General features: G+C 46.6%; 2 protein-coding genes across 3 annotated transcripts in view; one reads left to right on the forward strand and one right to left on the reverse strand.

The window, feature by feature from the left end:
• Nucleotides 1-1,565: 1,565 nt before the first annotated feature.
• Nucleotides 1,566-18,415, forward strand: MRNIP (MRN complex interacting protein). The gene is made up of 8 exons (XM_068980940.1): nucleotides 1,566-1,637; nucleotides 3,514-3,573; nucleotides 9,636-9,724; nucleotides 13,742-13,817; nucleotides 15,156-15,310; nucleotides 16,366-16,453; nucleotides 16,690-16,791; nucleotides 17,894-18,415. Exons 1-8 carry the CDS (start codon nucleotides 1,572-1,574, stop codon nucleotides 18,362-18,364), a joined length of 1,107 nt encoding a protein of 368 aa, XP_068837041.1. The 5' UTR covers nucleotides 1,566-1,571; the 3' UTR covers nucleotides 18,365-18,415.
• A 148-nt stretch (nucleotides 18,416-18,563) lies between these two features.
• Nucleotides 18,564-21,305, reverse strand: part of SQSTM1 (sequestosome 1) — an 86,637-nt gene continuing 83,895 nt past the window's right edge. For both annotated transcript variants that reach the window (XM_068981248.1, XM_068981247.1), the window contains exons 6-8: nucleotides 20,824-21,038; nucleotides 20,371-20,566; nucleotides 18,564-19,398 (exon numbers count right to left, since the gene is read on the reverse strand). In XM_068981248.1, the coding sequence (XP_068837349.1) occupies nucleotides 19,241-19,398; nucleotides 20,371-20,566; nucleotides 20,824-21,038 (569 nt within the window). In that variant the 3' untranslated portion in view covers nucleotides 18,564-19,240. The remainder of the gene's footprint in view (nucleotides 19,399-20,370; nucleotides 20,567-20,823; nucleotides 21,039-21,305) is intronic.

Consider the following 21,305-nt stretch of genomic DNA (forward strand, 5'->3'; position numbering starts at 1 on the left):
TTGGAGATAAACAAAAACCACCCAGATGAGAACAGGAGCCATTTATCAAGAGCTTGCTATAGAGGAGTCAGCCACCATTACCTGTGTTTGGCAGAGACTAAAAGGTAGTCAGAAGAGTGGGAAGGCCTTGTGGTGAAAGCAAGGGAGGGCTTCAGGATGCCCTGATCAGAGGCTGCTGGTGGGAAGCAGGATGCCTTACCTGTTTGGTTTGGGGGGCATAATCGGCTTCCTCTTGGGTGGTGGAGAAGTCTAAAAATGTGGGCAACTGGTAGTCATTGACCAAGTCCTGACTGCTGCAGAAGTTGTGGTTTGGCTGGGGGTGGAAGGGGGTCCCGTTGACGCTCAAGTGGTCATAGGTGGCTCTGGACACTGTATAGTCAGTCTCAAACATAATTTAAGTTAACTGGCTTTTTCTAATATACACTACTGTGCAAAAATTGGAAAATATTAAAAATTTTAAATCACTTATAAAAAGTCATTTTTGACCCTTGCCCATGCACATTATATGTAAACAAATGATGCTTGGTTTTACCTAACTGCTATTGTGTATACTTGTTAACTTCCTTGCTTCCCAACAATACACATGCTAGCGTTTTCACTTCAAACTCTGTAATGGACCTGCATGATGGTCCATTCTTTAGAATACTTATTTCCACTTTTTTCCTGTTATACTTTGGTTAACATTCGTGCATAAATAATACACTTGGGTGATTCAGATTATTTTTCGGATCGAGATAAACGCCAGATTGTTCTCCCCTTTTACCAGCATCCTATAAGAAAGATTTCTCTCTAACCACAGCCTTGTCACGACTGGGCATTTTAAATTTTAACAAGATTTATATTGTCAAGCACGTGGGAATGTCTTGGCGGGATGGCGTCAGGGTCCCGGTGAGGTTGGGACATGAGGGACGCCCTCTTTCCCCTCTGCTCTGAACGGGACTTGGTCTTCATCTTTCAGAGCAGGACTTTCCTGGGACTGCAGGAAGGACTGACTTCGTTTTCAACCGGCGGGCGTTTCAGTTTCCCTCTCGGAGAAGCGTAGGGCTGGTGAACTGCCTATTTCCGCAGGCTTCTCGGTACTCCCGCTCAAACGTTAACTCACCACCTCTGATCAGAGGTCCTGCAAATTGCAACCGTGGGCCCAGGGAATCGGCCGGAGCAGGGAGGAGACCTCCGGCTCGCTCTTCCCCGACCTGAAGAAGCAGAAGAAATGGGACCGGGAAAGGCCAGACCCCAAGAGCCGGCTGGAGACCCCGCCCCGCCAACTTGAACCTTCCCAGGGCGTCCGGGCTCAGAGAACCAGTGACCTGACTGACGAAAACCCCAAGCAGTGCCCAACTCGTACCATAGATACCCGACTCCTGAGGGCGCCCAGGATCCCAGCTGACCGCTGACAAACGCTGGACACCCCGCCTGCCCAGGTGCGCCGGCGGGCCGGAGCGCCAGCGGCCGCAGCCCACGGCGCACGCGCGCAGGAGGCGGGGCCGAGGCTGGAGCGCGCGGAGCGCGTGAAGGGGCGGGGCCGCGGCGGACCCGGAAGCCGGCGAAAACGCGGGGGCGAGGGGGCCGCGATGGCGCCTCCTCAGCAGGCGAGGGTCCTTCGATGCTGCTGTTGCAGCCTTTTCCAGGCTCACCAGGTGGGGCCTCCCCTCCCCCGAGCGCGGGGATGGCGGGCAGGACCAGGTGGAGCCTTGAGAGGCTAGAGCTCTTCCCCACGCCCTGCCCGCACACGTGGGCTCAGTCTCGTGGGGTTGCGGAGTGTGCTGAGGCCCGGACAAGTGATGGTATCAGTTGTGAGAACTAGGTTTTATTGATGTCACTTCTCCATACCCGTTGTTGTGGCCTTTGGGGGGCATTTTGCTTTTTGGTTGTAAGATTTGTAGAAACCAGGACTTCCCTGGTGGTACAGTGGGTCAGAATCTGCCTGCCAATGCAGGGGACAGGGGTTTGATTCCTGGTTGGGGAAGATTCCACATGCCTCCAAGCACTTAAGCCCATGTGCCGAAACTTCTGGGCCCCGTGAGCTACAGCTGTGAGTCCAGGACCCCTAGAGCCGATGCTCTGCAACAAGAGAAGCTACCGCCATGAAAAACCGTGGCACCACAGCTAGAGAGTAGCTCCTGCTAGCTGGAACTAGAGGAAGACTCAGGACAGCCGGCCAAGCTCCTCTGCTAGGCCTGTCCAATTGCAAAGATCCTTTTATACCATATTCTCTTTCTCTCTCGCTCTTTCTAGCCCCTCAGAGCTAGTCAGTTACTGCTTGTCCTTCCAGAACTTTTAATATTTTTTATTGCATTTCTTACTTGCTTATGTAGCTATAGAAAGTACACGATGTTTTTATGGTGTTTGAAAGTAGATGCTGAGAAGTAGAATCTTAGGATATACCCACTTAAATTTGTAATAGATGTTGTTTGTCCTCCCTAGAATCCTTTTAGGTACTTCTCCAAAAGACCCGATGGTTTTTGTTTCAACTGTACTTATTTTTATGAATCAACTTAGACATCTTCATGATGTTAAGCATGTTATCTCAGTCCATCTCTTTTCTAAAGAGCTTTTATTGTTAGCATTGATTAATTTGGTTTGGGCTGTGCTGGGTCTTCATTGCTTCGGCTTCTCGTTGCAGAGTGCAGGCTGTGGCGGGACAGGCTTCAGGTTGCAGAGCGCAGGTCTAGTTGTGCAGAGGCCTAGTTGCTCTGAGGCTTGTGGAGTCGTCCCAGACCGGGCATCAAACCGGTCTCCCTTGCATCAGCAGGCGGATTAACTGCTGAACCACCAGGGAAGTCCTCATTCCACCTGTTAAAGCAGCTTTGGTGCCTCTTGGTAGCATTTTCTTTGTTGCCATTATAAATGGACTTTTCTTTCATTATCTCTTCTAACTATATGTTTGCTTATAAACGATATTAATTTTCGTTACATTAATTTTCTACCTAGCGCCTATGTTAATATATTGTCTTACTGGTTTTAGTAGTTTTTCATTTGATTATCTTGGGTTTTAAAGAAATAAATCATAATATTCATAAATAAGGTTAGTTTTTTTCCCTCCATTTTCATATCTCTTAATTACTTTCTCTTTTCCAATTCTATTGGCTAGCACATCCAAAAAGAGTAAATAATAGTGCAAATCTTTGACTTGTTCTTGACTTTCATGGGAATGGCTCATGGTGATTCTGCAGCTTTAGAGCTGGAAATAAGCCATTTTATTATGTTGAGACACCCCATCTAGTCAGATTTATCAAGACTTGAAATGTTATGGAATTTTTTGAGAATAATAGATAGTAGAGACTGAACTGAATTTGATTCTGTTTATTAATATATGGATACCCAGTTTCCCAGAACCACTTGTTAAATAGGCTCTTCTTTCTTCACCTTTATAATATACTAAGTTTTCATACATGTGTTGGTTTGTTTCTAGACTCTATTCTTTTCCACTGATCTCTTTAAATTACTATTTCTGATCCGGTTCCAACTGTTTCAAATAATTATCATAGCTATATTTCTGAAATGTCTTTATAGGTGAAAAAGAGTCTCAAGTGGACATGCAAAGCTTGTGGAAAGAAGCAGTCATTTTTGCAGGTGAGTCCCAAGAAGCAGGGTGTCTAATATGCGCACCAGAAAGCAGGTAGGACCCAGCCGTGCAGAAGTGTGCTGCTCATGGAGCCCACTGTTCTATTATTGACTCAGGTTCATTAGATAGAGAGCTCCTGCTCCCTAAGACCGTCTTCCTTCAGGAAGTGAAGTGGATGGAGCGGTGCCTGGAAAGTGGCCTTCCTTTGTTTATTCAGTCAGTCAGCATTTACTGAGTACCTTCTATGTGTAGGCATGGGAAACAGTGAAAGGTAAGAAGCTGTGCTTATTGCCTGTACAGATCTGCCCCTGTGAAAGGGGAAGAGAAACTAAAACCACACATGTAATTTAAAATTAAACAGCGCGGTGAGAGGAGAGTGCAGAGTCTGTAAGAGTAATCAGACCTAACTGGGGATGGACAGACAGCTGTTAGAGATCCAAGGGTGTGGAAGGGGCGGGCAGGGTGTGAAGGTAGTCAGGAGGTGAAAGAGCACATGGACTGAAGGGAGCAGGTTGTAAATGCTCTTATTAACCCAATTTTTTCACCCAGATTACAGTTTTTTTCCAAGTCCGTACATACTGACCCACCCACACGGTCTCCTCACTGAGCCCTTTGTGCACCTGTTCCAACCCTTGATCCTACCTCTGCAGCCTCATCGCATCATTCTCTTCTTTCAGCTGCAGGGACTTTTCCTTCTGACCTTGAAACAGTCCAGACCTGCTTCCCTCTGTGTGCTTGTTGTTGAGGCATCCCCTAGTTAATCTCACTTCCCTGTCAGAAATATAGTCAAGTGTGTTTATGTGAGTATTGTCCATCTCAGACTCTAAGTCCTTGAGAGTAAATGCTTTGCCTCTTTTATTTATATACACTTTTTAAAAAATTGAGGTATAGTCGATTTGCAATATTATGTTGGTTTCAGGTATATAGCAAAGTGATTTAGTTATACATATTTTTTCTGTTCTTTTCCATTACAAATTATTATAAGAAATTGAATGCAGTTTCCTATGCTATATAATAAACCCTTGTTTATATGTAGTGATGTATATCTGTTAATCCCATATTCCTAATTTATTCCTCTCCCTCTCTTTCCCTTTTAGTAACCATAAGTTTGTTTTCTGTGTCTGTGAGTCTGTTTCTGTTTTGTAAATAAGTTCATTTGTATTATTTTTAGATTCCACATATAAGTCATATAATACTTGTCTTTGACTTGCTTCACTCAATATAATACATTCTCGGTCTATCCATGTTGATGCAGGTGGCAATATTTCATTCCTTTTTATGACTGAGTAATATTCCATTAGATTTATATATACAGACATACACACACACATACACACACACCACATCTTCTGTATCCATTCATCTGTTGATGGACACACATATACCCTTTTTTCTACATTTTACTGTATACTTTTGGTACCTAGCACGGTGCCTGTGAGATAGTGCTCACTCAAGGAATGTCTGTTGAATGAATAAATGACCAGCCCCACATTGATGGGCACTTAGGTTGATTTTAGTTTTCATTATTATGAACAACTCTGTAGTAAAAGAAAGAAAGAAAGTGTAGTCTTTCAATCATGTCTGACTCTTTGTGACCCCATGGACTGTAGCCCACCACGCTCCTCTGTCCATGGAATTCTCCAGGCAAGAATACTAGAGTGGATTGCCATTCCCTTCTCCAGGGGATCTTCCTGATCCAGGGATTGAACCCGGGTCTCCTGCATTGCAGGCAGATTTTTTACTGTCTAAGCCACCAGCAAACTCTGTAGTGAAGCTTCTTACAAATACTTCTTTCTTTACTGGACCAATTATTTCCTTAGGACAAATTTACAAGTTAGAGGAATTCTTTCGACCAAGGTTCTCTCAGTTGCAGATTATAGGAAAAAACACTTCAGCAAAATTTAAAATGCATTGGCAAGGTAATGGGATATCTTGTGGGGATCCAGGGGAAGAACTGCCCTTGACCTTTGAAGAACCAACCCCAGGACCTGAAGAGCTGCCAGCCACACAAGCATCCTCTTTTCCCTCCCTCCTCCTCCCTTCACCGAGTTTCTCACTGTACCTTCCTCCTCCTCTCCCTTTCCAGCTTTCCTTTCCTTTCTCTCTCTTTCCAGCCCCAGTAACTTACTCCACTCACAGACCACAGAATCTCATTTCAAACCAACTGAAAGAGCTGAGTCCCAGTTATAAACTCCTGGGAGAAATAATCTGATTGATGCGGTTGACTCAGATGTCCACCTCTGGTCCTGTCAGTTGGGATGGGCAGGAGTGGGGACAGTTAGGTCATCTGTCGCTAAGTATGGCAGCTGAGGCCTACCCTGAGATGGGGTCTCAGAAGTCAGGAGGCTGGCTGATGACTGCACATGTTTTAGGTATCAGCCTGTATTTCTGCATTCTTGAGGAAGGTTTGCCTTCCTCTCAGCACCTCCCATGCTTATGCAGTGGTGTATGGCTTAGGACTGACTAGGCCACATTAACAGACACCACGATTGTGGCTTAACACAATAGAAGTTGTTTCTGTTGCTATTTTGAACAGTCCTGGGAGAGTTTGAGATGAGCAGGGCAGCTGTACTTGGTGTGATCATTCGGGACCCTGGCACCTGTCATCTTGAGGTTCTGCTATTTCCTGAGGCTTGTCTCCTGATACCACAAGCCCCTAAAGGTGCAAGATCAGGAAAACACTACCCAGGAAGAATCTGGAAGTGGTTCACATTCCAATGGGAAGAACCCAGTTTCATGGCCACACCTGACTGCCAGAAAGACTGGAAAGTGTAGTCTAGTCTGCTCTCAGATGAGGAGAGAATGTGTTTTAGTGTTCAGAGAGCAGTTTCTGCCATGCAAGAGTGCACGCACCCTCCCAGTCATGCCATACATAAGTTGTCAGTCTTTGGGGAATTTATTTAATTTTTCAATTTATTTCATTAAAGTGTAGTTGAATTACACTATCAGGTTCATTTCTGCTGTACAGCCAGGTGATGCAGTTATTTGCAGAAATTGTATGTGTGTGTACACACACACACACACACATCCTTTTACATATTTTTCATTATGGTTTATCATAGGATATTGAATATAGTCCCCTGTGCTGCACAGTAGAGCACTGTTGTTGGTCCATTCTATGTATAATAGTTTACACTCGCTAACCCTAAACTCCCAGACCATCCCTTCCCCACCCTATTCCCTCTTGGCAATCATAAGTCAGTTATCAATCTTTTTAAATTTTGCCTTTTCTCTCTCCAGTTCATCTCCTCCCATTCTCACTTGAACTTGCCCAAAATGGGATTTCACTCCGCACCAGTCTCCTAAAATTGCTCACGTCCAAGTCAGCAATGGTCTCTGTGTTGCTGAAAATAATGGTTGGTTCTCAGTCCTCAAGTGACGCGCCTTACTGGGGGCATTTGTCAGTTAGCCGCTTCTTCCTCCTTGAAGTCTCTGCCTGGACTCTAGCCACCCTGCTCCTGGCTTGTGTTTCAGTCCTCTTTGCTAGTTTTTTCCCGTCTCCTCATCTTCTAAACTCTGGAGTGCTCTGGAACTCAGTTTTTTGTTTTGCTTTTCACCTCTTCTCTAGCCACAGTCATTCCCTTAGTGGTCTGAGATGAGTGTCTGTGTCAGACCCGAGGCCTGCCAGTGAACTTGTATATGCTTCTGGCCGCTTACCTCTCTGCTGGATATCTAGCAAGCATCCCAAACCTACGTTCCAGATGGAAGCCCTCCCCTTCCTTTCACCTGCCTGCTTTTCCCACAGTCATCCCCATCTCAACTGCCCAGTCTCTTTCTAGTTGTTCGGGCTACAGACCTTGGACTCATCCCTGACTCTTCTTGTCCTTTTATACTCTCCATGTGACCCATCAGCAAATTTAGTCACAATGTACCCACACTGTGCCCACTTGCTATCACAGTGGACTGAGTTGCCTCAGTATTTGCAGCCCCCTCCTGGCTGGTCACCTGGTTCAGCCATACAGTCTCAGCACCGTAGCCCAAGGGTCCTACGTGTGCAGGATCACGTCAGACCTTCCAGGTTGGAGTAGTATATGTGGGCCTTCAGACAGGGCCTGGACGGGGCAGGAGACAATGTAAAGTGGAAATGTGGGCCCCTTTGCAAAAGCAGAAGAAAACTGCTATTAAGGGTTCTAAATATTAAGCTCTTCTTTCATGATCTCCTGACTTTTCCTAAGATTTTTTATTTACTAATGGTTTAAATATTTATTTCTATTTATTAATTTATTTGACTGCTCCAGGTCTCAGTTGCAGCGTGCAGGGTCTTTTCAGTTGAAGCATATGGGATCCAGTTCCCCCACCAAGGATAGAACTCAGGCCTTAGCCACTGGACCACTAGGAAAGTCCCTATTTGCTACTTTTTAATTTACTATATAATTTATTCCTGTGTAAAGAAAAACTAACTAAATGTTGATTTCAACCAACATTTTAACATGTTAAAAGCTAACATTTAAATAGTGCAGTACCATTTAGACTGTGCAACACTGGTTTTAAATGCTAAGAACATTAGTACGTATGTGGAACATATACAGAATAATGTAAGAGCATTTAGTACATATGTAGAATGATCAGAAAGGCAGTTTTTCTTTTGTAGCTCATATACGCCTGCATATTTTATTCTTAAGAGTGGAGATGTTGCACGAAATTAACTCAGCTATTTTTACCTCACTGTTTGACACACACACGTTCTACCTACACTCTCAACCTTCCACTCACTGATTAGTAAGGAAACACCAAGAAGAAGAGGAACTGTGGATTGTGCTTCTGTCCCTTTTTCTATGGCGTTTTCAGCACAGGCTATTCCAGGGAGGTAATAGGAATAAGAAGAGATATGATAGGTTTATTGGTTGTTGATGCTGTTGGTGAAATACCCTTGCCTTCTTTCTGCAGCTGAAGCAGGTTCTGGTGCCCCTGGGAGCCCTGGCCCCTCAGGCACGGGCACACCTCCCGGACTTAGGCACAGGCAGCGCATGCCGCCTACGCCTGGAGCCTCACTGGGCTCTCACACCCTGCGAGCTCACCGGGGCTCTGCCACCAGGCCTCTGCCGCCAGGGCATCGGGCATGCTCTGTGCAAACAGAGTGGCAAGGAATGGTGGGCACATTTGCTGTCCACAACTTAGAACATGTTTCATCATCCCATCAGACTTTACTTACACAACACAGGTTCAAAGATGAATAAGAATTTCAAGAAAGAGAGCAGAGCAGATCTCATGCCCATAAGGCTGACTTTTCCTGTAACAGGGCCTGCACTCCAAACCTCATCTCCTACCCTGTTTGCCCTAGACCATTCAACTCCAGCCACGTGGCCTCTTCGCTGTTTCTCCAAAATGCCAGGTGTTTGCACTCCTTTCCGTTCCATTGCTTCTGCTATCTACACGATTCGTTCCCGCTTATCTCCCTGTTTTGTGTTCAGATGTTACCCTCTCAGTGATCCACTCGTGGGCCTCTTGAACACCTCGTATAAAATCACCTACTGTGTCTGCACTCTGCCCACCCCCACTGCATTGCCCTGCTTTCTTGTGTAGCACTTCTCAGCCTATAGGTGTCTTATGAGCTTATTATCTCTTACACTACAGAGCTCTGTGATGACAGTGATGTTTATACACTCTTGTATTGTCCTTCCCTAGTTCCGGTCCTGGCACATAATAGGTACTTCATAAATATATATTGAACAAATGAGTGACTACTAAGTGAGAAATAAGTATCTCATCTGTTTCATGTTGTTTTGATTGTGAGTGAGGGTTAAGGATCATTTCATGAATTTGGCAATTTGCGTTACTTCTCTTCTGAATTCCTTATGTTTATTAACCAATTTGTGTGGGGTTTGGGTTGAGTTTGGCTTTGACGTGTAAGATTCAGGGTGATGGTGGGCAGCCAGATTCACTGAAATTAGTCCCTGAGACTGTTAGTTTGTAAATCACTGCAGAAATGGCAATCATTGTTTGAGTTCCTGCATGGTGCTTCAGGCCTTGCATAGTACATTTTTACCCTCCCTGAGTTGTGTCTCGAATGGATCTATTTCTCAACATTCTGTCAATACTTTTTAAACTCATATCTGTGTTTGTTTCTCAGGCTTACGGTGAGGGCTCTGGTGCTGACTGTAGACGCCATGTCCAAAAATTAAACCTGCTGCAGGGACAGATTTCAGAGATGTCACTCAGGTATGATAGTTTGAGGGAGGCCTGGTTATCTTGCCCTGTTTTCCTCTTGAGTGGATGGTGGGAGTATATGATGGAGAAATCCCTTAGATTTCCATGTCTAACAACATGGCGATTAGATACTGAACAATCTTCCCACTGAAGTTAATTTTAAAATGCCAGCCACAATATTTTATAGGCACTGACGAGATGACAAGAAGGTAAGTAGCCATCAGAGATCAAAAATGAAGCAAAAGCCAAAATCGAGAGAATAAGCTGGGCTGCTGGGGCATTTGAAACCTGTTGCCCTGCAGCTTCCAAGTAGCTGGGAGGGAGGCAGGAGACGAAGACAAAGTCTGTTCAGTGTGGGAAGGTCAGTCGGAGACCACCACATAGAGCTGAGTCCCCAAAGGACTACCCCCTTGGTGTACAATTCACCTAGAAAGGCACCCCTCCGAGGTAGGTTGACCCAGCCTGTCTTGCCCTTGGCACTGGCTAAAGAGGGGAACCACTGCTCCAAGATTTTGTAAGCACAAGGATGCTGTCACGTGACCTTTACACATGCTGTGTGAAAAGTCTCAAGCTGAGGACTTAGTTTCTTTTCTTGACTGCTGGGTCTCTGTTGCTGCACAGGCGTTTCTCTCGCTGCAGCGAGCCAGGGGCTGCGCTCTGGAGTGGTAGCACGTGGGCCTCTTGTCGCGGCTAATTCTCCTGGTGCAGAGCATGGAATCTAAGCTGCATGGGCTTCAGTAGTTCCCAGGCTCCAGAACACAGACTCAATAGTTGCGGCAGACAGGCTTAGTTGCTCCGTGACACGGGGGATCTTTCCAGACCAGGAATCAAACTCATGTCTCCTGCATTGACAGGCAGATTCTTTACCACTGAGCCACCAGGGAAGCCCTTCAAACTTATTTTTAAATTGTCCCAGGAAGCAGAGATAAATGTAGTAGCTCCTTTTTGGAGCAATACATCTTCAACCCAGGCATCAAAGGATATATGAAATTCCAAGTGGCATATACCCAAAGTTAAAGATCATTTAACTAACTTAAGGAAGCATGTCACCGTGAGCAAAAGACAGCAGAAATGACAGAGAAGTCAGGTCCAAAAAGAGTTCAGAATACATAATATTGTATGTTTAATGTATTTAATGAAATTAAATGAGGATGGTTGATAGAAAGAAGAGCAAGAGACTTTAAAAGCTAACCAGTTTTTTAAAGAACAACCAAAAAGTTTGTAGAAATGAAGAGTTTAGTCACTGAAATTAAAAGTTTAGTGGCTTCCCTGTTGGCCTAGTGGTTAAGATTTCGCCTTGCAATGCAAGGGCCACTAGTTCAGTCCCTGGTCCTGGGAGATCCCAGGTGTTGTGGAGCAGTTAGGCCCTGCACCGCAACTCCTGAGCCTGTGCTCTGGAGCCCACAGGTGGCAACACAGGCAGCCCACACGTCTAGAGCCTGCGCTCCGTAACGGGAGAAGCCGCTGCAGTGAGAAGCCCACGAGAAAGCCCAAGTGCAGCAACAGACCCAGCACAGCCAAATACAAGTAAATAAGTAAATCTTTCTAAAACAGCTTAGTGGACTGGTAAGCAGATTAAGTGCAACTAAAGAGAGAATTGGTGAAATGCAAGATAAACCTGAAGAAATTATGCACATTGTCAATGTGAATAAGACGGAAAGGTGAAAAATATAAAAGTTCAGAGACATGAAATATACAGAGATGAGTTCCAGCAAGAGATAATAAAAAGAATGGGAAAAGGCAATATTTGCAGAAATGAACATAACTTTTTCCAGAATCAAAGGGCTTACATTCTTAGATTCAGGAAATGCATCTAATCCCAAACTGGATAAAAATATTGTGTCTGTAGCAGATCCTAATGAACCTATCCAAAAGCTGCTGCTGCTGCTGCTGCTGCTGCTAAGTCGCTTCAGTCGTGTCCGACTCTGTGCGACCCCATAGACGGCAGCCCACCAGGCTCCACCATCCCTGGAATTCTCCAGGCAAGAACACTGGAGTGGGTTGCCATTTCCTTCTCCAGTGCACGAAAGTGAAAAGTGAAAGCTACTAGAACTAATAATTTAGCAAAATCACAAGGATACATGGTCAACGTACAAAACTAGATTTTATTTTTCTATAACTGCAGTGAATAGTTGGAAAACGATTTTAAAAATCAAATACCGTTTATGATACCATCAAAAAATAGGATACTTAGGGATAAATATAACCCAAAAGTGTGCAAGATATTTTCAGTAAAAATTACACAACTCTGCTGAGAGAAATTTTAAAAAGATCTAAATGAGGAAATATGCTCATGGATTAGAACATCCAGCATTGTCACGGTGTCAGTTCATCCTAAATTGATCTATAGTCATCTTAATCCCAGTCAAAATTCCAGCAGTTGTTTTTCTTTTTTTTATGAAATTGACACACTGATCCTAAAATTTATATAGAAATGCAATTGCCAAATCGATTTTGATAACAAAACTGGAGGACCTATACAGCCTGATTTCAAGATTTAGTGTAACACTACAGCAGTCAAGACAGTGTGATTTTGAATATACATTCTGTGGTATTTTCATACAGTAGAATACTACTCAGGAACAGAAATGACATGCGCAAACCTCAAAACCATTGCTGAGTGAAAGATGTCAGATGCAAAAGACCAGACACTTGTGAGGATGAGTGGTGTTCACCTACAAGGGCAGAGAAAAGTGACGAAAATTTTGTAAATCTTGCTAATTATATCTCAATAAATTTTCTATATCTTGATTGGAGTAATAGTTTCAAAAATACAATTTACCAAACTCATCTGGTGTACCAACACTTAATTTGGTACATTTTAGGGTAGGTTAATGACAACTCATACCTCAGTAAGTTAATTTTAAAAGATAAAATCCACCCTTTGACACAACAACATAATGAAATTAGAGAAAATGGAAAACAAAGGGAAGAACTAAAATGTAGCGAAACGAGAAATCACCTGCTGAGAAATGGTAGACGCCCGGTTCTCAGGGTAACGTCAGAAGTGAGAAGACAGACCATACCTTCATACTGCAGAGAGAGGTTCTGCAGTGGATGGAGTTGAGTTCCCAGATCATAGTATGGTGAGCAGAGTTCTGGCCAGTAGCAGGCAGGACACTGCTCAGCTGGACACTGGGGTGTCGACCGTGCGGCAGAGTAGGCATTTCACATGCATGATCCCATTTCATCTTCCTCGTCACCCCAGGAGGATCATTCGCTTTGGTTTACAAATGAAGAAACTGACATAGAGGTGCCCACGTTTGGTGGCCTTGGGTTTCCATTGTAGGTCAGTAGACAGAGTTCCTCGTGTGAGGAGGCAGCCCTGTTGGACACGGGTGGTTGCGGCTTCGGTGCTAGCCTTCAGCTCTCGAACAATGCGTGTTTTAATTGGCCATCCGGCTCCACTCGAGGCTGCAGAGGCTCCGGCTCCTCACTGTGCTCTCTGTGTGAGGAAAGACCCCTGCTATCCCTGGGAGGCTGGGTGAAGACACATCTAACTGCGGTAAAGGCCTTATCTCGTAGCGGCTGAGATATCACACAGCTGTAAAGACACTCCTGTGACCCTCTGCAGTGGGGACCTCGCCGCTGCTGATGGGAGGGACTGTCAGAGCACAGCTGAATCAGTCTCTATTCAGGCCCCGAGCAGGGCAGGCGCACGCGTGTGGTCTCGATCTTCACAGTCCCCTTGCATTGTTACCCCCATTTGTAAATGAGGAACCTGGGACACAGTGATGTACCCAGTCACACAGTCGATGACAGCCAGTCTTTGGCAAAGCCACGAGAGCGCCCCTTCTGCCCGACGTTACTTTTCCTGTTGCTCCAAGGAACAGATGGTCCCTCTGCCTTCTGAACTGCTGGAAGATGTCCAAGTCACATCGAAACAACAGAGATAAGTTCAATCAATAAGTTCCCCTGAGCAGGCTTTGATCGCCATTGTTAAGTCTGTGCATCCTACTGTTCCCGCCTTCACTGTCCTTCATCTTCCTGGTCATTTTACAAAGAACAATTGTACAATCTTTCCCTAAGGTCTCTGGGAGATTCCATAAGTGCCAATGAGGAAGAAAACGTGGGTCCTTGGCAGGCGGCCTCTGCAGGTCCACAGGTAAGGCAGCAGCCCCATCTCAGCCCAGCTACCTGAGCCAGCTCTGCCACGAAGAGGCTCCATTTATTCATTGATTCGTCATTTGTTCTGTAAACAAATGTTGATGTCACTGACTGATGAAAACTTGGCTTAGAGCTGCAGGGAATACAAAAATGAATAAACCTTTCCCTTTTATAAGTGTGTAGACAGCCATGTAAACAAATATTTGCAATACTATGAAAAGGGCTTTTTCTTCTGACTGCTTGGCAAATTCTTCTGAACTTAACTTGAGATTCACCTCCTCGTCCTCTTCCCCTTGTTCCGAAGCACCCTGGGTGGGGAAAGGATGCTGTTATAGAGTGCCTGGGTTGCTATGTCCCCTTTCTCTAGATGGAGCCACACAACAGGCTCACGTTCTGCTCTGTCCCGGGGCCTCAAAGTAGGTGCTCAGTGTTGGGTGGGCAGTGTGTCAGAGCGCCAGTGACTGAGCAGAGGACACCATTGGTACCTCCAAGATGCCATGGGTACAAGATCACTGTCCTGCCAGGGACAGGGGAAACAACTGTCTGACAGGCTCCCTGGAAGAGCTCCACCTTTGATCATAGAATTATGCTGGCAGTGTCTACACTCCAGGTTCTCTTCGTATTTTTATTATAAATAGGGGAGATACTCTTCAGCACACCACTTTAACACAGCAGCTCTCGCGTGCTTGAGTCTGTCCTTTCAGTTTCTTTACTTACAGACTTAATCTTTCATCATCACTTCTGTAAGAAATACTTGTTTGCATCATCCTGGGATTTTCACTTGTATCTTCTGTGTTGCTATATAGCTTTCAACTATTTTCATTTTTAAAAAGTATCTACAGAATATAGTGGATTTGCCAATATTTATTTAGAAGGAAATGGCAACCCGCTCCAGTACTATTGCCTGGAAATCCCATGGACAGAGGAGCTTGGTAGGCTACAGTCCATGGGGTTGCAAAGAGTCGGACATGACTGAGCAACTTCACTTTTATTCCCTTCTTATTGGGCATCTACCAAACTTCTGCTATTAAAAATATTTGCAATTATTGGTAACACTTTCATGAGCATCTTCGTCCCTTCATCTTCATTTGAAACTACTGGACCAGGGAGTGTGGACATTCTCAAAGGTCTTGGTAAGTTGTGCCTTGAAGCTTTCCCCAGGTGCGTGCCAGTGTGCTCGGTTCAAGACCTCTCTCTCTCATTACCTGTCGGTCGAATTCTTTTCCTGGTGGTGGTGTAGGCATGGGTCCTGAGGCCTTTGGGCCTCAGAGTTGCACTGGGGATTCTCAGTAAAGGTGCCTACTTTTGAGAATAAATTTACTTCCCAATTCTGTAGGAAAAACCCCAGCCCTCAAAGAACCGCTGGCTGAAGTATCTGGAAAGGGACTCCGAAGAACTGGGGCTGAAAGAAGGATTGTGTTTCAACAGACAGCCTTCATCTGAGAGAGAAAAGCCAGACCCTCCGTTCAGCACAGGCCTGCCTAGGAAGAGGTGCCAAGCCCATCACCAGTCTAGCCTCACCCACCCCCAGCTAACTGCCCCGTGGTTTGGGGACGGACAGGCAGCTTCCATGGTTGGCAGGGAGCCTGAGGGTTGTGAGCCAGGAGGCGCCGTCAGCACAGGCCCCTGGCCGGGCTGGGCACCAGGCGCAGAGGTGGAGGCTGAGCAAGATGCCAGTGGAGGCGCCTCTTAGGAGTCTCACTTAATTCAGAACATCTAGACTGTGCTGACCTCAGGGAGGAACTCAAGGGCAAGGTTGACAAAGTGAAGTGTGGCCAGAGAAGCTAACGGGCCTGGGAGATTTTAGCTGAGAGCAGGAAAGACCTGATGGTCACAGGTCTCCTCTCAGCTTAACCTGCATTTCAGTGAGTTTCTGAGAGACCTCCTCATGTAGGTTTAGGGTGGCTCTTCCAGGGCAGATGCTTTGGGGAGGTAGATTCCAGTTCAGAATAAGAACTTTCTAGCAACTGCAAGCTGTAGAGCAGAGAAATGGACTGCCTTGGATGTCACTGGGCAGCCTGTTGTTGGCAATAGGGCAGAAGCTGAGCAGCCATCTGGGGAGCTGCAAGGGATGGCAGGGTGCTAGGTGTCAGAGCAGGCGACCACCAAGTCAGGATCAGACCACTGCTCAGTGGTGGGACTCGGCTGTATTTTTTTTAATTTTATTGAAGGATAGATGATTTATAATGTTGCATTAGTTTCAGGTTTACAAAGTGACTTGGTTATATATATAGTAGTAATAATACATAGGTGTGTACATATATTCTTGTTGAATTTCTTTTCCATTATAGATTATTACAAGGAGGACTGGATCTTTTTTTTTACATTGTTAAAGATTTTTTTTTTATATGGACGATTTTAAAGATCTTTGTTGAATTGGTTATAATATTGCTTCTGTTTTATGTTTCGGTTTCTTGGCCAGGAGGCATGTGTGATCTCCTTGACCAGGGATTGAACCCCATACCCCTTGCATTGGAATGCGAAATCTTTACCACTGGACCAGGGTAGTCCCAGGACTAGATTCCTGACAGCATTTTCTTTGCCAGGAAATGGAACCAGAGCACAGTCCAGCCTCTCTGCATCCCTCATGTCCAGGACTCCAGAAACTGTGAGGTCACCTTGAAGTCCTTGAAGGTCAGTGTCCCAGTGTCCATTGAGCACACGCTGGATTTTATTGTTTTTTGGACTATTAAAAGACTTATACCCTACCCCTCCATCCCCAAAGTCCAACTTCCCAAGTGTCTTGTTATGTCTTAAGCCAACTCCTTTCTCTGGCCTGCACTGTTTGGGTCTCATGTTAACTGAGTCAAAAGGGCAACTGGATGCCTTGGAGACAAGCAAGGTTGACCAGTAGGACTTTTCTGCATCAGGACCGTTCTCTTCATTCTACATGGAGCGCCAGGTCTTCCCCAGACTGTTCAACTTGGGACCTGCCCTGGATTTCTGAGGAACTGTCACCTTCATTTACCCAGGTGGGTTCTTGTGAATTTGGGGCACTCTCTTCACCTAGAACCTGCTCTTGTTATTGATGCTTCAAACCTAGCAGACCCCACCATACCTTCCAGGCCGCAGAATGAGGGTTTTGCTTTATGCTGTCATGGGAGCCACAGGCGTCCAGACAGAGGAACTCTGCCAGGCATATGTCACTGCTGCACCAACATAGGCCAGGGTTGACCTGACCAGCTTCAGACAGTAGTGGAGAGCACCCATTCAAAGCCAAGAGGCAGAGATCAAACTTGGTGTTGCTACTAACTAGCTGTGTGACCCCCAGGTAAGGGTATAGCGCTGAATCTCCAAATTATAGAATAATGAGTGTGATAGTTACTGATGTACCAGTCCCTGGGCTAAACATTTTAACTGCAGTGTCTAATGTTCACAAGCCTGTTTTGTTTTGAAGGTGAGGAATCAAGGCTGGCACAGGTCCAAAGAGGTCACAACAACTCAGCCCCAGAGCGGGCAGTCTCTGATCACTAACAACCACCCAGAGCCTCTTCCATGCTGCCTGGGGGTGGTGCTGCGGGTCCCTCCTATCATTGCTTTCACATTCCTTTGTAGGCAGTGACACTCATTTTTCAGTGAACCCTTGTTTCCTGAGGGAGAGACGCCAGGCCCCAGCGGCACTGTCACATTCCGTACCTGCAGCTTTAAAACCCTCAACGCGGCTGTAGAGAGACCTTTCCCCCTGCCTGGCGATGAGCATATGGTGTCTCCAGACGGTTTGAGAGTCCTTCTGCTCGCACCCCAGGCACTCCCTCATCTGATTCTAAGGTCCCATGAGCTAGATCCACTGATCCCGTGGGAACATCTTGCTCTTTGGGAAAGCCTGGTCATGGAATTTGGAGTGAGAGAGAGGGCATTTATTTGCTGTGCTTTGCTTAATCTCAAAATCAAGGCATATCCCTAGCCTGCCAGCCTACAGGATAGTAGACAACACAGAGCAGAAACTGTCAGTGCCCAGAGGTTCATTCCAAGAGTAGTGCATGCCCAGGACCCGCTCCTCCCTGTCCCTTGAGTCTGCTAGGCACTTGTTCCTCTGAAGGGAGAACGTGCCAGCGCCTCGTGTCTCCACTGCAGGACCATGCTGGCCTGGCGGGGAAGGGTAGAGAGAGCCGTCGTGAGGACCGGGACACCATGGAGCTTGTTCCCCGGGGGGAACCACCGTGTCCTGCCCAGCAGGTCAGGACCATGTCTAAGTGGGAACAATGTCTTGGAAACAGCTCACATTTGGACACAGAGCCCCTCACCCCTCTGCAGAGAGGCCTCAGGCCAATCCAGGCAGCACAAGCTGAGCAGGGGGCCCCCAGGGCCCAGACTCCAAGGGAAGGAGGCCTCTGCAGGCTCCCCGGTGCATGCCAGTCTCCTCAGACCACACACACTCCCATGCCTGGGCCCAAGCAGGTCTGTGGGAGGATCCCCGAGCAGTCACGGAGCACAGGCCCTTGGGCAGAGGGTGCGCCCTTGGTCAAAGGGGTGCAGGCACGTTCTTCACTCATGCATCTATGTGACCTTTTTAAAACTGGAGAGGACTTTGATGACGATCTGTGAGTTGAAACTGGTATGTTACTCATGTAGACATTTGTTACATGAACCCTTCAAGTCAGTGACCTCTGTGCCACTGAAAACAGGGTTGCCCAAGTTGCTTTCAAATAGCAGGACTGAGGACTTATGGGAACTATAAGAAGCGACGATAAATATTACCATCAAACAGATTACCTCTCGTACCATCTTTGATTAAAGTGTTTATATCTTTAATTAAAATTGTTTACAAATAGAATGGCTACAAAGCGATTTTCTTAACTTTAAAAGCAGCCGACACGTTTGGAAATGGTAACTACAGTGGTTATGAAATAGGCAGTACTCTGAACAACATGAGTTCCTCTGTGAGCCCTTCTTTATTCTCAGATGTTAGCTACAGTCCTGAACTGTAATCGCTACAGGACAGCCTCTTCCACCCCGGCTGAATGCTGGTGATCCTTTAGCTAAATTCAGAGGATATCAAACTTCTAGCAGAAAATCAATTACATAACAGTGTAGTCATTAGAAAAAGCAGGAAGCCATTTGGCAAGGTCTACTCTGGACTGCTGGTATAATCCTGCAGGGGGAGTGTGGACAGGATGCAGTACGGTCTCTACGTGCTCCCCAGCAAGGAGTCTCTCGCTCTGCCCCAGGGGGGCTCCCCTGGCTGGAAGGAGCCAGACATCCATGGGAAACTGATCCGTTTCTCAGAATCAGCACTCACACACTTGGAACTCCCCCCATATCACTTGTTCTTACTGCCCTAAATGGCTCTGTGCGTCCCCACCCCCCAGACTCTGAAAGAAGAATGACGAGAAATTGGCACTTAGAGGCACTGGGGTTCTACACTAACTCAACACAACTATGAGACAAGAAAGGGGACACAGAATGTGTGAGCAAACATCGTCACAAAGGTGGTGGGTGTTTTGAATACTGGATGGTGTCCAGGGCAGCCCCGATGTCATAATTCTTGGTCTGCAGAAGCCTGGTGAGCCAGCCGCCTTCATCAGAGAACCCCATGGACAGCATCTGGGAGAGGGACTCAATCAGCCGGGGATCAGCTTCTGCCAGAGAGAGTAACAACAGCTATGAGGAAGAGGCACTGTGCCCCAAATGTGACCTGTACATGGCCCTTTCACAAGGTCTAATCCTCACAGGGGCTCTCCAAGGCAGGGACTGTCAAGCTTTTTCTGTAAAAAATCAAGAGTAAATATTTTAAGCTGCTTTGCAGGCTATTTGGTCTCTGTCACAAAAATTCAACTCGGCTGTTGACGTATAAAAGCAGCCACACAATATGTAAAAAATTAGTATGTCTATATTCCAGTAAAACGTACATTTATGAATACAGATTTGAATTTCATCTCATTTTCCCATCTTGACTTTCTTCCAACCATCATAAAAATGACAAAGTCATTATTGGCCCATAGGCCATAGTTGGCCACTCCCTGCTTCAAGGCAAAGAAGATAAATACTGGCAGCCCAAGGGCTGAATTTGGCACATAGATGGGTTCCACCTGAATAGTGGTTTAAACGTCTCTGCCATGTGACAGTGATGAACCAGAGCAGGGTGTGAGTGGCCTCATTTATTCAGTGTGTGTTCCCCAGGCTGGCACACTCCACGCGGCCCTCCTGCCTTCCACACCACCCACTTTACATGGTGGCTCCCTGCCCGGCTGCTACTGGGAGCATGACTGTGGCCCCCGCCTAAGATCAGCACTTCCCACGAGCAGACAGTGGAGATGGGCTCCGAGTCCACTTTCAGCAGCGCATGGCAGTGCCCGAAGCCAGTGCTGCCGCCACGTCGCACCTGCCTTCATAATTCCGGGTCTGTGCTTCGTTTTAGAAATTACTAAAACTAGCTGAGCTTCCTAAGGCTCGTAGAGACGCAGAGGACAAAACCAACTCCTAGATGTCTCTTGTATCAGTAGACAAGCCCTGCAGTAGAGACTGTAATGCCTGTCTGCGTTGCTAGAAGCAAGTGATCGGATACTCTGAATGGAAAAGGGAGTAATACAAAACTACTTGAAATCCCTTGCCTGGTGGCAGATGTGGGTACAGTGCAGCTTCCTTCAGTCCTGTGGGTCCTTCCTGGGAAGGATCCAGAGAGCTTGGCCCTTCAGATTCAGGCATCTGTAGAGACTGGAGTTCACCTGTAGACGGGTCCACCTCTTTTGAAGACAGATGAGTCCAGTCATCATCTCCTCCGGAACAGTTATCAGACTCCATCTGTTCCTGAAACAGACCCCCAGTGAGCACAAGAATGAGAACAGCCGGCCACCTGACCACAGCCTCAACTCTGCGAGAGACAGGGCACGCAGGACTAGCAAGAGTCCTTTTGCTTTACAGAATTCTAGTGGAGGGCTCACAGGACAACTTAAATGCCACCAACTACTCTGCAACGGAAACGGGCTCTGCTGGCTGTGTGAGTGCCAGGGAGGCGCTGTGACTCGTGCTGGGAGAAGCTCTGGATGTGTTAGGGGGGCACTTGCCTCAGGCTGACCCCCCGACTCCAGGGCGATCTTATTCATTTGCTCCGTCAGAGACTGTGCTGTGCCCTCCACGTCCCTGTCTGGCTTGCTGGGGTCAGAGCAGCAGCTGCTTGGCTGAGAGCTGCACTTCTCCTCTGTGCTGGAGCTGCCTGCAGAGGAGGGGGTCAGGCGGCTTCTCTTGCCTCCATGCTCCACATCAATGTCGACTTCAATGCCTAGAAGCCGGGGGGAAAACAAAAACTTGATTAATAGCAACATCCCAGGTCAGCTTCAGAGCCACAAAGTCCATAAAGAGACTATGTCTTCCCCTCACTGAGCAGGACAGCAGCTGCACCGCAGTGCGGAGGACGTTCTTGTCCTCACTTGAGGCACCCTACTTGCGTGCAGGGCCCGACTGATGTGAGTAACACGCACGCTGAACACGCTACCCCTGCTCAGGCAGGCAGACAGCTCGTGCAAGCTTTGTGAGACCTGTGAGACAG

The sequence above is a fragment of the Capricornis sumatraensis genome, chromosome 9 (genome assembly GCF_032405125.1).
Source record: "Capricornis sumatraensis isolate serow.1 chromosome 9, serow.2, whole genome shotgun sequence".
Classification (NCBI taxonomy): Eukaryota; Metazoa; Chordata; class Mammalia; order Artiodactyla; family Bovidae; genus Capricornis; species Capricornis sumatraensis.